The sequence below is a fragment of the Nannobrachium achirus genome, assembly GCF_963921795.1.
Source record: "Nannobrachium achirus genome assembly, chromosome: 13".
Taxonomy (NCBI): domain Eukaryota; kingdom Metazoa; phylum Chordata; class Actinopteri; order Myctophiformes; family Myctophidae; genus Nannobrachium; species Nannobrachium achirus.
The window spans coordinates 40,084,834-40,099,833 of NC_137833.1; the positions used below are offsets into that span (position 1 = coordinate 40,084,834).

The following is a 15,000-nucleotide window of genomic DNA, read 5'->3' on the forward strand; positions in this document are numbered from 1 at the left end:
CAACGACGATGTGTTTGCGCCTATAGAGAGAGAGAGAGAGAGAGAATTTCCAATATAAGAGCAACTGTTTTAATTGACTACTACATTAGAGCATCAAACATGGTCCGATGCTTGTAGAGCTACACTACAGTATGATGGAAAAGAATCTACTAGCAGCACCTGCAGCGTAAGACTCTCAATAACAACAACAGAGCGCTTCTGTGACCCTTCCATTGCATCATCCCCACTTACGGCTGGGTAGGAGCGTAGTAGCGCATTATCACGTCCTACGTGTGTAATTTTAATTGCCCCTCGGCAGATGCAGTGAAAACATGTCATTTAGGTACTTCATAAACAGACCTCTCTTTTGCAGGTTATCAAAACAGCAAGGCTAAAGAACACGCCCTCTTTTTTCCATTGCTGATGTGTAATTAAAATGGTTTCAGAAATCCTCTTTGACAGTCCAGGGCTTAGCCAAAAATGTAAATGACATTAAAGGAGACAATGAATTTAATTTTGTTTAATGTCCCCTTTCACTGATTCTCATTTACATCACATTTCCGTATAAAGGGCTGACCTTATAAATACTGGCATTTGTTCAGATTTTGGAGGTAATCACGGTTCTGCAAAAACCAGATGGGAGCGCACACATTTTCCGATTTGTTTCTTAGAAGGCTGAAGAAACCACATGTGAGATGGTTCTTTTGTTGTCGGTAAACAACTAGACAACAAGAAAAGTGCACTCTGGGAAATGACCTCGTAGGTGTTCCATAAATGAACGATAGCGCTAAGTCATTTAGAAAATACAGGCTCACTAATGAGGGACATAACGGAAAGCTAAGCAAAATTTACATTAGGCCAAAATTTAATTGCATTAACACACGAACAGGTGCGGTGAGGCCTTTATAAATGAGCTAAATGAATAAAAGCCTCCCACAGCACAACCATGTGTGCTGACCAAAAAAAAAAAAAAAAAAAAAACAAGAGACAAGGGGAAAAAACAAGTCAATGTCATGAATTATTCAGTGGCTGGGCAGCACTCCAAAGGTCAGTGCCCTTTGACCTTTGTGACAGGAAGTGAAAGGGAGTGGCGTTGCGGGTGGAATAAATGGAGCTGACATGTTTAGATCTAAGACTAGAGTCCTTTTTTCTGAATCGGAGCGCAAATTGACTTGGGATTCCAAGCCGTGAGAGCGTACATTAAATTCACAATTCATGTATGGTTGCGTGCGCGCTGATAGTGCTCTCTCTCTCTCTACCCCCAGCTCCACCTCGCATAATCTGATGCATCTCCTCGGTGTAAAGCATGACCTTTGAACTCTGACAGGCAGAATGAGTCATTTTCCCTCCTCTTTCAACGGCATGTGCTTTCTTATTACAAAATCCATGTGTAAGCCTGAACAATGTATCTAATCTTTCACACGCGGGAAGACAAAGTCAATATGGGGAGAGAGTGAAGACAAATACCAGTCCAGAAGCGTCATCCCAAATTGAGTTATGTTTGGCTATACACTGCTCTACATATACTGTAAATGGGGAAACCGCCTAATCAGATATTGGGCACCTCATCACTATACCTCTCAGGACTCAAATTACCGTCTGAATAAACCCACGCCCCCACTTACTTTAAGGCGCCATTAGCTTATAGATGTGACATCCATTCCACTGCTGGCTTCATAAAGGGGAGATATGATTATAACCAACTGCAAAGTGCTGTAGTCATAGCAATAGAGATACAATTAGTGCCTAAATGAAATCAGTGTCTCCTTTATTTCTGCCAGAGCCAACGTAGTCTCCAACATTTTCATTTCCTGATTGGGAGAGTGAGGGGGAAAAAAATATGTATGCTAACACACGACTGGAATACAATAGAGTTTCTTTTACAGAGCCAAAGATGGACCAGCTTTCCCAGGAGGTACTGAAATCCCCCTCCCACAACGCACATATAAACACACAGAATTGTAATAAAAATAGTCTCTTTCTTCATCCAAAAATGAGCATGAATAATGCAGGGGCATCAAATGTGAGTGCTGAAATATTTAGTCACCAAACAGTGTTGAAACTTTGTGACAGCTGTTAGGACTACAGTATATCGAACCATTTCCCCCCCTTCTTTTTTTCTTTTTTCTTCTCTTTTAAAGAGAATCCTTCCTCTTCAAAAAAAAAAAAGAAAAAAAAACTCTGAGTGAAAATCTGTATCAAAACTCTGAGAGAAAATAGGGTAAACAGATGTCTGGCTTGACCGCAGGAAAATAGGACACATTTGGAATGATAAGTTTCCCAAACTCCGTTGGATATGCCAGATCCATGGGAACGCCAGTTAATGTCTTGCTAGATGCCAGCTAGCTGTGTGCGCTTTCCCCCTCGTACCATCTGGGAAAATGTTACAGCAAATGAACGCCATCAATGATTCACTCCAAATCTGTTTCTTAAGGTTCGGCCATGCTACTGTTTCTCTAGGAAATGTGGCAGTGCTAGCCGGTTTTCATACTGTAATTGTAGACAGACGAGTCATGCCTGATTCAACAATCAAACCTCTTCTCTAGGTTTATGTCACTCAGCGATGTTCTACTCAATTGGAAATAATCGTTTTTTGCCAACAGCAACCGCAGGACAAAATGACAGATGTAACAAAAAAAAGAATCTGTAAAACATGGTGTCTTTAAAAGCTTGCCACAAGTTCAGCGGGAATAGGCAGGTAATTGCGGTAAATAGACTGAACCTAGTAAAAGCTCACAGTGTGTGGCAGTCATGTCAGTATAGTGAATGATTTATACTTGGTTGCGTGCTGTGTCGCACACTGAAAACAGCAGAGATACAATTTCACAACGTGCCGCACCGCGACCTGTTGTGGGCTTGTAGATCTGCGATTTCTTTTGGAGCGCGACACCGGCGCGCAACCAAGTATTAATCAGGCTTAACTCTGGCTCAACCCAGCAACCTTTCACAACTGCCCCCTCTCTGCAAGCCTCCTCCAGTCACTGGGAACCGGCGTGGGTCTGTTAGGGTGAGCTGACGGGCTCATAGTTACGACATGGAGACAATGGGAGGGTCTAATGAGGAACATATGCTTTTGTGATTCAACAGAGCCGCTCATTGTGCAAGGAAAGGGATACTCTACTCCTATTCAGGCTCGTCACAATGAAAATCGGAGCCCTCCCTGAGCCAGTTGAGCTTACAATATCCGTCCCCTTCTTTTTTCCCCCTGTTCTTCTTTTCTTCCCATCCCTCTTGCTTGACTTTAATTCTCCATGCATTCATTTTGCTTATTGTACTTATGTTACATGTTTTGTCCCGCAGATTGAAGAACAATGGTGTGAGAAACTCAAAGCAGTAAAAAGGCAGCCGAGCGACACAAAGCAAACATGAAAGCAGCGGAAATTAGACAAACAAAAGTGCACGTCTCAAGTTATATGTTAATGTGCGTGCTATCGCTCCCTACCGCAACACATCTGACCAATATATGAAGCAATCCACTTTGTAACAGATATACAGCACATGGAGCCCCGGTCTCTGTGTTGTCCTGAGCACATCAGCGATTTACATTTTGTATATCATGCTCTGTGACTGATGCCACAACGCAACATAAACAGTCTCCTAAAGCATAACCCACGGTATAAACAACACATATGCAAGTAGCGTGTGCGTGTGTGTGTGTGTATGTGTGTGTGTGTGTGTGTGTGTGTGTGTGTGTGTGTGTGTGTGTGTGTGTGTGTGCGTGCGCGTGTGTGTGTTGGGTTCAGACAGCAGTAGCTCTGGTAATCCATCCAGGCTCCCAGGGCAGCCAGCACTCCTACTTCCTGATGCATGAGAAGCCGCTGGAGTGGAGTGACGGCAACAACTGCTCAGCCCTATTTGATTACTAATAAGAGAGTTGTCCCCTCTGTCAGATACCAGGCATTCTCCACTAAGCAAACAGTGATTCTGGCTAGTCAAACATTAGCATTGCTGCCTCTCCCCCTGCTACGTGGCGAGAGTTACATTGAGATTGACGCTGAAATCGTGACACCCCCCCCCCCCCCCCAACTCATCCGAAATGCACCCCACCGCGAACCTCAGCAGACCCACCCGGCCGGCCCCGACCCCACCCAAACATGTTCAGTTGAGGAGGGCAACACATATCGTCGTTGTCGGGTGGAAACCTTGTATGTCCAAAACCGTTTGTTTTGTATTTATCATTTAAAAAATGATTTAAACTAGGGAAAACAGCCGACCTACAAGCACACAACGCCTCGCACCGCGAGGCGTTGTGTGCTTGTAGATCAGCTGTTTTCACTACTTTTGTGCGATGGCCTTGTATGATGGAGCAGTGCTTTACTTTGCGAAAAAAAATTACTAATTTGAAAACTTGGAGATACAAGGTTTCTGCCCGGCAGTGACGATACATACACAGAGGAAGACGAAAATGTCAGTGGCTAAAAACGATGTTTCCTAACCCCGTTATAGAACATGACGAAGGCAACATCAATGTACTGTAAACCCCCCCTCCTCCCTCCACCCCCGAAGCTTCAGAAACAAATGGGCTGGCGTAAAACGTTTATCCATTCTCGAAAACAAAACTTCAACAACCTCTAAGCTCAGGGCTAACTTGAGAGAGAAAGAGGAGGAAACGGTCGATACGAGGAAAAAGAAACCCCCCAAAACAAACTATTGACAATGCAAGCGTCGTCCGCCGTAAACAAAGACGGGAGGGGAAGCCAAATGAACGTGAACGTTCTCCTATAGGCTAATTAGGACTATTCCCAGCATGATCCTCCTGTGATTGAAACACCTGTGATTGAGCAAACCCTAGCCAGGTGGCGACCGCCCCTCAGAGCACACAGGTACCTGGGAAAGACGCCCCTCAGACACTCACACAGAATCAGCCGCGGTTCCCACACTGTGGGCTTGAGGGTGGAAGTCAGCCCACCTGGGTACCCAGACACACCAGGAGGGAGCTCTCACTCATTGACTTGTGCCGTTCATTGGCTTATCCACTTGCTCACTCTTCCATTCGCTCATGGGAACTTGTTCGCTCACACTCTCACTCGCTCACCCATTCACTCACTCACACACACACACACACTCACTCTGTTGCTCAGAAATGCCAGTCACACACGAGAGACTAGATTGAAGCCTACCTGTCGATGATCACAGGGTCTGATGGAGTCTCGTTCCTGTTTCCACAGCTTTTCTTGTCACAGCATCGGCTATAAGGACACAGACACAAGTGTATTTCAGAACAAACAATGTTCTTCTTCGCGCGGTTTTGTTTTTGAACACACACCCAAATGCATTGCCCTGTAGAGTCTGTTTTGATACAAGCAAAAATAAATGGAGTGAAATATCCTCCACCACATCCATCCATTCCATTGATGCTGATGGCTGATAAAAATGGTGAAAACAACATGTTGTGTTGTTTGGCTTAGCGTTGGAGGGGAGGGGAGTGGAGCGGGGAACAGGCCAGGAGGCAGGGGAGTCACTTTTCACAGCTTCAGCTTTTGTTTACCTCTAATTGCCAAGCTGCTATTTCTGGGGGAGATGCAAGGTGCCACCCTCAACCAATATTTCTGAGGGGCATTTATCAATTATGGCCTCAAAAGCACTAATCTATCCCTCACCACATGTTTCAACCATCTCCCCCCTATAAGCCTATATAGCTAACTGCCTCCAGTTCTTTGATTGGAACTTGAATCAAAAGTGTGTGTGTGTGTGTGTGGGGGGGGGGGGGGGGGGGGACGACAAAAAATAAATCACAAATACAGCATGCCAGCTTCCATTTGAAATGAAAACATATACATGCGCATGGATATAATTGATTAATGCCATATGGTGGGAGGGAGAGAAAAACAACATCTTTGAACGAGGCTATATCTGTCAGTCAACCATATAGAATTTAACTTTGTCTCATATCCATGTCTGTGTGGTAAAAACCTATTAGGGAGACAAGCTTTGTAGATAAGGTGCTGCAAAACATCAGAGCAGTAATAGAATTCAAAGGATGGCGTTTTCTCCCTAAAAAACACTTCTTTAAGTGGGAGTGTAGAGGATTATTTTTATGAAGGGCACTTATTATATGTGTCTGTGACTGATAATAGGCAGCCGTTCTGCTGGGGTCCTCTCGTTCTACAGCAAAATGTACTTCCCCTGTGACGGAAAAAATATTACCTCTCGAGCATGAGCATATTCAACGTGTCACAAATAAGTGATGGATGCATGTATAAATTGAGCGTGAGTGATGAGTTTATGCATGGAGAAAGACAAATCATTCTCGCCTCTCTCTCTCTCTCTCTCTCTCTCTCTCTCTCTCTCTCGTCGTGCTGCACTTGCTCACAAGCAGTAACTTGAACAATGCACCGGTGCAACAAAGGAGAGGTTAACCGACAGTATCCGAATTCAATGTTCACAAAGCTCATGCTGAGCTCAACAATAACAACAAAAGACGTTTTTCCTTTTAGTATCAATGACATCGCTGAATAGCACGGGGGAACATGAGAGGTTGAGATTTATGTGGTTAAATGACGCTAAAAGGCTGGTTGATCATTGATGACAGGTGGGATCAAGCGAGGAACTGACTCTGCGCTAACAGAGGAGAAAAGTGACTAACAAGACAGCTATCAAGCTGATAGATATGAAAACACTGCATGCATAACTTCATGCATGCAGGTAACACGTTGTTGTGTTGTCAGCCTACATGGTGCCATGGGGTACTGGTTGGGGGGGGGGGGGGGGGGGGGGAGACACACAACGTGTAACCATGTGTGTAATTGTGTCATTGATTGTTTATTATACATGCAATCAACCTGACCCCAAAAACGAAGTTTGGATTATATTAGGCTATCCATGTTTGAAATGAAAGCAGACCCCAGCTGAGGGATTTTTCTTTACAGGTATATAATATATATACAGTATGCACAGTAAAATCCTCAGTGTGCATTTATCCATTTGTAACTATTTGAGACGTAAAATGAACCCAAGTGGACACTCATGGGTCCACTTGGTTTCATGTGTACACTCTCAGGAGTTAAATGAGCACTCGAGGCTTTGCAGTGTGTCTGCTATAAGTTTGGATTACTGCATCAATGCATGAGTGGCAAAATGTGTGTGAGGGAGAGGGAATGTCTTTTAGCCTATACTGGCAAAATGAATTGAGTGAAAAGAATGCTTACCTGCACATTATTTCATGAGTAAGAAGAACTCTGCACATTTCGGGATTCTTGTCTTGACCCTCATAAATTATTGCCTTTGAAAGAAAATGAGATGTTAATAATATATAATTACAGTCACCACTGTGACTATATTATATATTCAGAATTAAATCACCAAACCAACACTAACATCTCTGGTATTTCACAGCACACACACACACACATATATAAATATATAAAGCATTACAAAAAATATGAATCCATGATGACATTAGACCAAGTAACCAACACAATTATGTGAGGAAATAATTACACAATTATAATTAAACATTTAATAATTTAAATTGTAATAGCAACCTGCAAGCAACCTGCATGCAACTATAATAATAATATTAATAATCTAATAAATTAAATTAAAAATCGTAAATTATAAAAAAATATTTTTTTCAACAGCAAAACACATGAACACACACACACACACACACACACACACACACACACACACACACACACATGGGGGAGAGAGAGAGAGAGAGAAAGAGGGATTTTCACGAGGAGAGATCCAATGGAAGTGTCATCAATATGCTTATAATCTGGGGATATTTGGGGGAAAGTGTTAATGGCCAATCTGTTGTTTATTTTTGAGCCGCTAACAATGATCTTTCTGTGGATAAAAAGCGGTGTCTGGTGGTACGGTTGAGTAATTTTTGAGCATTGGCTGAAACAGATGGCGTGGAGCTATCAGTTCTGCCGCTCTTCTCTCTCTCTCTCTCTCTCTCTCTCCCTCTCTCTCTCTCTCTCTCTCCCTCCATCCCTCCCTCCTTTCCTTTATTCTAAGGAAAAGACTTTACTCACTCGTATGGAATATACAGTACGTATTCCAAAATGCAATAGCGTGCATGCGAGTCATTATTATTAATAGCCTACAAACAACGCACTAAAATGATAAAAAACAATCAACATATTTTTTACCAATTGTAAATGTCTTGCATGTCGGCTCCAGGCCAGCACAGAATGTGGATTTGTAAAAGTGACAAATCTGAGCAAGTTGTCTAACATGCTGGGCTGCGGGAAGGCAATTCTGCTTTGACTTGATGTATCTTTTTTGTTTGTTGGGCACCGGGTGATTATCTATATTGGTTTGATTTATGTCGCCATTTGCAGCTGTAGAAACAGAAATCCATAAACTGCTTGTTCTGCGTCATTGACTCGGATCATTCGCACAGGAATGTTGCCTGCGTCTACAGTGTGGCACATGGCTTTCACGGCTCTATTCAGAAATGGCTCTGCTTTAAACCTCAATTTAATAACAAAAACACCGCTGGAAAGCTCAAATTCGACTGCCTGATTTTATTTCACGAATTGTAATTGTGTTTGCTGGGCTGTGTGTTGGGTTCAAAATGTGCATAAGGCATGGTATGGCGACGTGTACATTTCACCATAACTTAGTATTGCTGCACTGGAGTCTATGTGTGGGGTGCGTAAATTGAAATGAAACATTGCAGACATTATGATTTCTAACATAGGCTATGCAAATCACACAAATTCAATATATGTGTGCTGCTACGATATTACATTTGATATTATGAGCGAACGTCAAATCAAATCATGCACCTATAGGCTACTGCAGACCCTTCATATCATACAGTTCAAAATGTAATGCTGGCCAAAACTCAGTCTAAAGAAAGGCTAACCTCTCGGTCAAGCGAAATTGACTTTGCAGCTATGCAATGTGATATGGCCAAACGTAAACAGACAAAATGGAAGCTGTCTCTTCTCGTTACACTGGTAATTTGATTTTCTTTGTAGGGATGATTGCATTTTTGCAAAACGCACCCGAAAACGTTATATTTCACGCGTGACAGTTTGCGCAGCGTGTTAAGTTGTTGCACCGGTGGAGTGTGGATCGTGGGCAGCCAGTGGGCACATGACATGGGGCATGAAGACACTAGTAACAGTTTAGCTTACCTGCTTCGTCATTGAATCGATTAACCGTATGTAAAGATCCTGCTCTGTTCTGACGCCTGGGAAGAAGAAAATAAAAATATATATGGCTTGTTAGGAAGAGTAGAGGTTGTACTCTAGTTTATAAAATATAAAGAAAATATTTCCATACAGTCTTGATTTTAGGCAGATTAATTTAAAGAACATGTATAATAAAGTATTTTTTTAAACCCATAAAAATAGTCTAAGTCATTGTTGAATTATTATTATTATCGTCATCATCATTATTATTGTTATAATTGTTAGTATAGTTGTTTTTGTTGTTATCATGTATTATTGTTAATATTGTTATTATTATGATTGGTAGTTAGTTAGTAGTAGCCTATAGTAGTTATTGTTGGTGTTATTATAGTGTGTATTATTATGTTTTAAAGCGTGTATACATGGATTAGTTTACCCTATGTTTTCAGACCATTAATCAGACCATTAAAGACTGCTTTACTCACCATTGCTGTACAATAACTGTAGTTTGTAATGTATCCCATTGTTAGTTTTTTCACTGTTTGGTTCCTGCAGGAGACAATAGTGAAAATCAATATCCTCAGAAGTTGTCTTTTCACATCTATCTAAAATAAATTAATAGTTTGAGTCTGAAAAAGCAGGAAAATCTGCCTTCATGCAACCGTTGTTCTGTCATCAACGGATTGAGTTAAAAAATCAATATAGTGCACGTCACTCCCCCTTACTTACTCATTGTCATTTCAAAGAACACGATCATAATTTCAAAATACACACACAGATTATCAACAAACGGCGTTGTTATTCTAAAATAGGCGCTTACTTTATCCTTCTCCACAAAGTCCACAAAAGCTGTCCTTTCGATCTCCACGGGCTGACCCTGTCTGTCATACAGCGCCAGGACGAAATGGAAAAAATTGGATTTTCTGAGGTTGGAAGGCGGCTGCTTTTCATAATGTGCCCGTGCCAAGCCAACACCGCTGCGGGGAGAAAACAAGAGACCATCTCGGTTAAGTACCGGACACGGGGGATAGATAGATGATGGAGCTTGATCATGAAAACATTGGAGATGCACAAGCACGTTTGCAGGCATACGGGGGAGATTTCTTGATTTGTCACAATAAGGGTAATCTGATGTAATGAAAGAAGGGGAAAGCCGAAGGGGGGCATTGGGAGAACCGGTAATTGATACAGAGTATTGAGGGGATTGAGGGTCGATATGAGGGGAATGCGTGAGAAAATCAGATGATTTGGCATGGTGCGTACCTTTGGGCGGCCGTGTTCGCGTCCACCACCCCAGCTGTGTGCATCCAGGAGCGGACCGAGTTCAGTCCACCCAGCGGTTCCTCCTTCATCGTCGTCCCACCCCGCGGTATAGTTTCCTGAATCCCAAACATTTAGGACGGTTTGCCGTGCAAAAAAACGCCTCCTGTGAAAAATTAAGGTAAATATAAACGTCCAAGGCAGCAGCGCGGTTTATCCTTCAGGGTTTTGCAGGATAAGTGGCGAGCGCCGGATTGCACACTTGCGGAGGGAAAAAGCTCCCGGTCCACAGGTCTTGCCTCCCCTCTTCAGTCCGTCCTGCGTTGGAAAGCGTCTCGCGAACAATTCTCAAAGTGCTGTACTTAGTCAGAGTGGTATCCACAGACTGGAAAAGTGAATTGTTCAATGGGGGCGAGATTTTTTTGTTTTTTTGTTTGCTATTGTTCCTCTTTTGTTTTTTTGTTTTTTTTGGCTATTCACAGAAAAATCGATGGCAGTTGTTTGTGTTTTGGGCGATGCTCTCAAAGTGGCGACATCCCTGAAGCACCCGGCATCCAAAACCTTCAGGACTTCTTTCGCGTTGAATAAAACCACTCCTGAAAAAGGGTTGCCGCTTCTCCCAGCGCAGAAGACAAACACAAGGCAAAGAGGCTGATCACCGGTGGAGGTGTTCCTGGTACACAGGAGAGGTGGATAAGGGGCCTTTCGCGTCGTGCAGGATGGATGGGAACATGCAAAACTAAGCCCTCTTTCCCCGAGGACTGAAATCTTTCCCGGGAGCCAAAACTCTAAACCCACGGGAGAGGCTCTGTCAGAATATGACGCTCATGGGGCGTAGCTTTGACCATATATGGAGCTCTGACGGTTCCTGTCAAGCAGTGGCGCTCCACTACGCGAGAGCAAGCCTATAGCAGCAACCCGAGAACAGTCGCTCTACTTTTTCCTCTTGCTTAGGCCTTATGCTGTTGGTGAGTTGAATTTTTTTTTCTTCTCTTAATGATATGAAAATTCAACGAGGTGTAAACCATCACACGATATCCGCTCAGGAAAGAAAATACACCCGGAATTCATAGATTGTCAAGGGGCTTACATTTAGCCTATATGGCCTACATTTTAATATCTTTAATTAATATTAAATTAAACCTATATGACCATTTCCTGTTCTTTTTAACTTTCATTAAATGTATTTGTCATTGTACAACTTTGAGTTGTTGAGATGTGTCTGTCCACTGGTGTATAACGAACGCACCAATATAGCCCTGCGAATATTGACCATAAATCTTCATTTTATTTTTTTCAAGCTATTACAGATCGCGTTTCTTTATTTAAAAAGCATATCATTTGATGATGTTAGTGATGTTGCGACGATAATAGCCTATGTGTCATTACAATTATTATTCAATTAAGATAAACGAGTTTACAGAAGACGATGTGATTATGAATCAATTAGATTAATTCTTAGTTTCAATATTTAAACCGAGGTTGTTATAGCCGCTCACTCAATTTGTTGTGCATGTCATAACATAGACATAGATAGGTCTCTTTATTTATTTATTTTTATTTGTTTATTTATTTTTAATTTGGTCATTATTGACCACACAATATACCAGCATTTTAATGTCATCAGATAAGCTGACCTGCACGTTTATTCACGTCCAACCAAATCAATCAACCTCTTGATGATGCAAATATCCCACACAGATCTCCAGACAGACCGCAGCCTATATCTTTTGACACAGACTATAATAATCAGAGGATATAGTAGATGTCTGGTGACATTAAACACAACTTGAGGGGAAATCCATGTGCTTTTGTGTCGCCCTTTTGTCTCACGCACGTCCTGCAAAATCAGTAATAATCAGAAACATCTTAATCATTTTTGTTCCCCCCCTTTTTTTCTCCCCTTTTTAAAGAGCCAACTGATGCCCACATGTCCGAGTGTGTCCGAGAGAGGAGAGGAGCAGAGGAGCCCATTCGGTTCATTATAGTGAACAGGAGCAGTGGCGTCAGTTCAGAAAAAGCTAAAGGTATGGCAACATGACTGGGCGCGCGTGCAAGACACCAGTCATGTTGCCATATACCTTAGCAACAGGCATGATACATTTATTTTAAGAACTTGAAGTACATTGTATTTTTTCCTCCGTTTCTACGGTTTCTTGAGCTGGATATGGCAGTCTGGAACTGTTCAAGTGCAGGCTGTGCAGCTAAACTTGGCGTGTTAGTAAACGTGCCACAATTAACAATAATGCATTTCACCTGTGCAGCTGACCTATAGGCCTACGGAACCTGGGAATATACCATCTTGTCAAGATGTGGAGAATATAATTATAATACCTTGTTAAAGTGACCATTTTGTAAAATTTTGCATTTGTAGCTATTTTACTGTAATTTAACAACATAACAACCAGCACAGACATAGACAAAGAAGAGACATTCATGGATTTATATTTAAAAGTAACTTTTATTTTCCCCCCTGGACCCAGCAGGGTATGGCAGCTGCATACCCCAATTGACGCCCCTGAAAAAGGAGAGGAGAGCAACCGAGGAGGGAGAGGAGAGCAGAGGAGGGGAGGGAGCGAGGAGGAAGAGAGATGTGTGCTATATCCTGAGCAATCTATCTAGCTGCTGCTGAGGGTTAATAGCTGCTGCCAAAGATAAGTGAATTATAAGCTGTTGCTTGCACCTTCACACACAAAAATCTATTGGCAAATTGCCTCGTCACACACAACGAGGGTGTGAAAATAATATTTTTGGTCATTTAAAGAGTGATGTGATCTTTATTTCTGGAAATTATCAAGCACTAAGATGCTTAGGTTATCTCATTGACATGTTATCTTTTTTTTCCCCCTCCTCCTCCTCCTAGGTGAAACAGACCAAGAAGTGCACGTTGTGATCATTAATTTTTGTTAGATTTGTGTTATTTTATTTTATTTTTTTGTCTGTTCTGTCGAGATTGCAAATATCTTTTCTGATCCTACCCAGAACTCACTATGGGGTGTTTTTCTTTGCACACGGTTTCAAGTCGTTTATTAGAACTTAACCCCTGATTACACGCACCGAGGCGATTCAAATCTGATTATCAAATTAGGAGACTTTGAGACACGTAGGTAACGATGCTGTCCTGAAAGGGAGTTTTAAACCGTATTTGACAACAAATGCAGCTGCCCCCGCTATTTCAGAAGATATTAGAGGGAAAATGAATGCAAATCTGTGTGCAGGGGCCATCTGGACGTGGAGAGAGGGAGTCAGCTGCTCCACGCACGGAGGCGCGGAGCCTGAATCCGTCTCGGCTCATTCTGTGGGATCATCTGCGTGGTGGGGCTTATACCGTGGAAAATGCGCTCTCCATCATTAGGTGAATGTTAGCATGACACGTTCAAAAATAAAAAGAAATGTTGATCCCATTCCACCCCTGTTTTGTGTTTTAGTGAATGCATGGACAACTTTTCACACACGCGTGGAGTTGCGACGTTTGTCACGTTTTTTTGTATTTGTTTCAACGTGCTATTATTTGTCTGGGTTTACATATAGATTCATCATATAATAACGCTGACGGTAAGTGGTGTCTTATCATGGAGGAGACAAGTGCAACGTGTTTGCTCGCTCCCTGCGTGTTGACCATACTGCCAAGGCAGCCCTTTATGTCATTTTAATGACCGGTTAATGTCACCCGGGCCTATTATCTTATGCCATTCAATGGACGCAGTGAATGAACCCCCCCAACCCCCCCTATAGTCAGTCAGTGTCTGCTGATATAAAAACCAAAGTCGTCAGGATCTGTGGCGCGTGGCTCTCAATAAAAATGTACACTGACTTTGGATGAGGGAGACCTCCCGTCCCGAGCCTCCTCCGTATTGAGGGTGACGTCTTCTTTCTTTTTTTTCTCATTTTCTTTTTCTTTTTTTTCTTTTTTTTTTTTTTGTGTGTGTGAATTTACGGCGCGAGGCCCTCATGATCTCCTTACATTTGCATGTAAATGGCGACATCAGCCTGCGCGCGTGCCACGGGCCAGCGGGCCTCCCAGATGTCAAAGGCAAAAAGTCAATCAGCCGGCCGCTGGCCAGCTGTCCATCCATGGACCCATCATTATGTTCACCTGCGTTGCTTTAAATAGGTCGACTGGCTAAGAGAAAACCTTTATTAAATAATGGTAATAATATAGTAGTAATAATAGTAATAATACAATTAATAACAACAATAATAGACTAATAATACAAATTAATGACAATAGGCTAGGACGAATTATAATAAACTTTATAAGAATCCAGCAACATTTTCACTTTAACCGGTGGTTGTATAGTAGGCTAGTAATAGTTTTTATTTTTATAAATTTTTATTTTTTTGCTGTAAATATTAATCAAATAATTAAATGATGCACTATTTCCAAATTGCAAGGGCCTATAAAACCATTCGTTCTTATGTTACTTTAAATGAATGTAAGCCACATTATTTCGACTATCCAATTGTTTAGGAGTCTTGCTTTAAGCGAAATGGATTTTTTTCCCTCCTCTCTCTTTCTGTTTTTGTAAGGATGCTTGATTGCGTTAAGAATTGTGCTCTTTGATACGTGCAGCCTACACGTTAATTGTTTGTCTCTTTGGGTTGTTGTTGTTGTTAGCCTACTCTTAATTAATTGGTTATATTCAGCGTTGTGATCACTTGTAGCTCT

The 15,000-nt window shown here is 42.0% G+C and overlaps 1 protein-coding gene across 7 annotated transcripts in view; it reads right to left on the reverse strand.

Moving 5' to 3' along the window:
• Nucleotides 1-10,465, reverse strand: part of LOC308296520 (transcription factor COE3) — a gene marked incomplete at both ends in the record, with an annotated part of 114,890 nt that extends 104,425 nt beyond the window's left edge. For all 7 annotated transcript variants that reach the window (XM_080739814.1, XM_080739813.1, XM_080739811.1 and 4 more), the window contains 6 exons: nucleotides 5,100-5,168; nucleotides 7,128-7,201; nucleotides 9,075-9,130; nucleotides 9,557-9,620; nucleotides 9,892-10,048; nucleotides 10,335-10,465. In XM_080739814.1, coding sequence (XP_080595940.1) covers nucleotides 5,100-5,168; nucleotides 7,128-7,201; nucleotides 9,075-9,130; nucleotides 9,557-9,620; nucleotides 9,892-10,048; nucleotides 10,335-10,465 — 551 coding nt within the window. The remainder of the gene's footprint in view (nucleotides 1-5,099; nucleotides 5,169-7,127; nucleotides 7,202-9,074; nucleotides 9,131-9,556; nucleotides 9,621-9,891; nucleotides 10,049-10,334) is intronic.
• Between the last annotated feature and the right edge of the window lie 4,535 nt (nucleotides 10,466-15,000).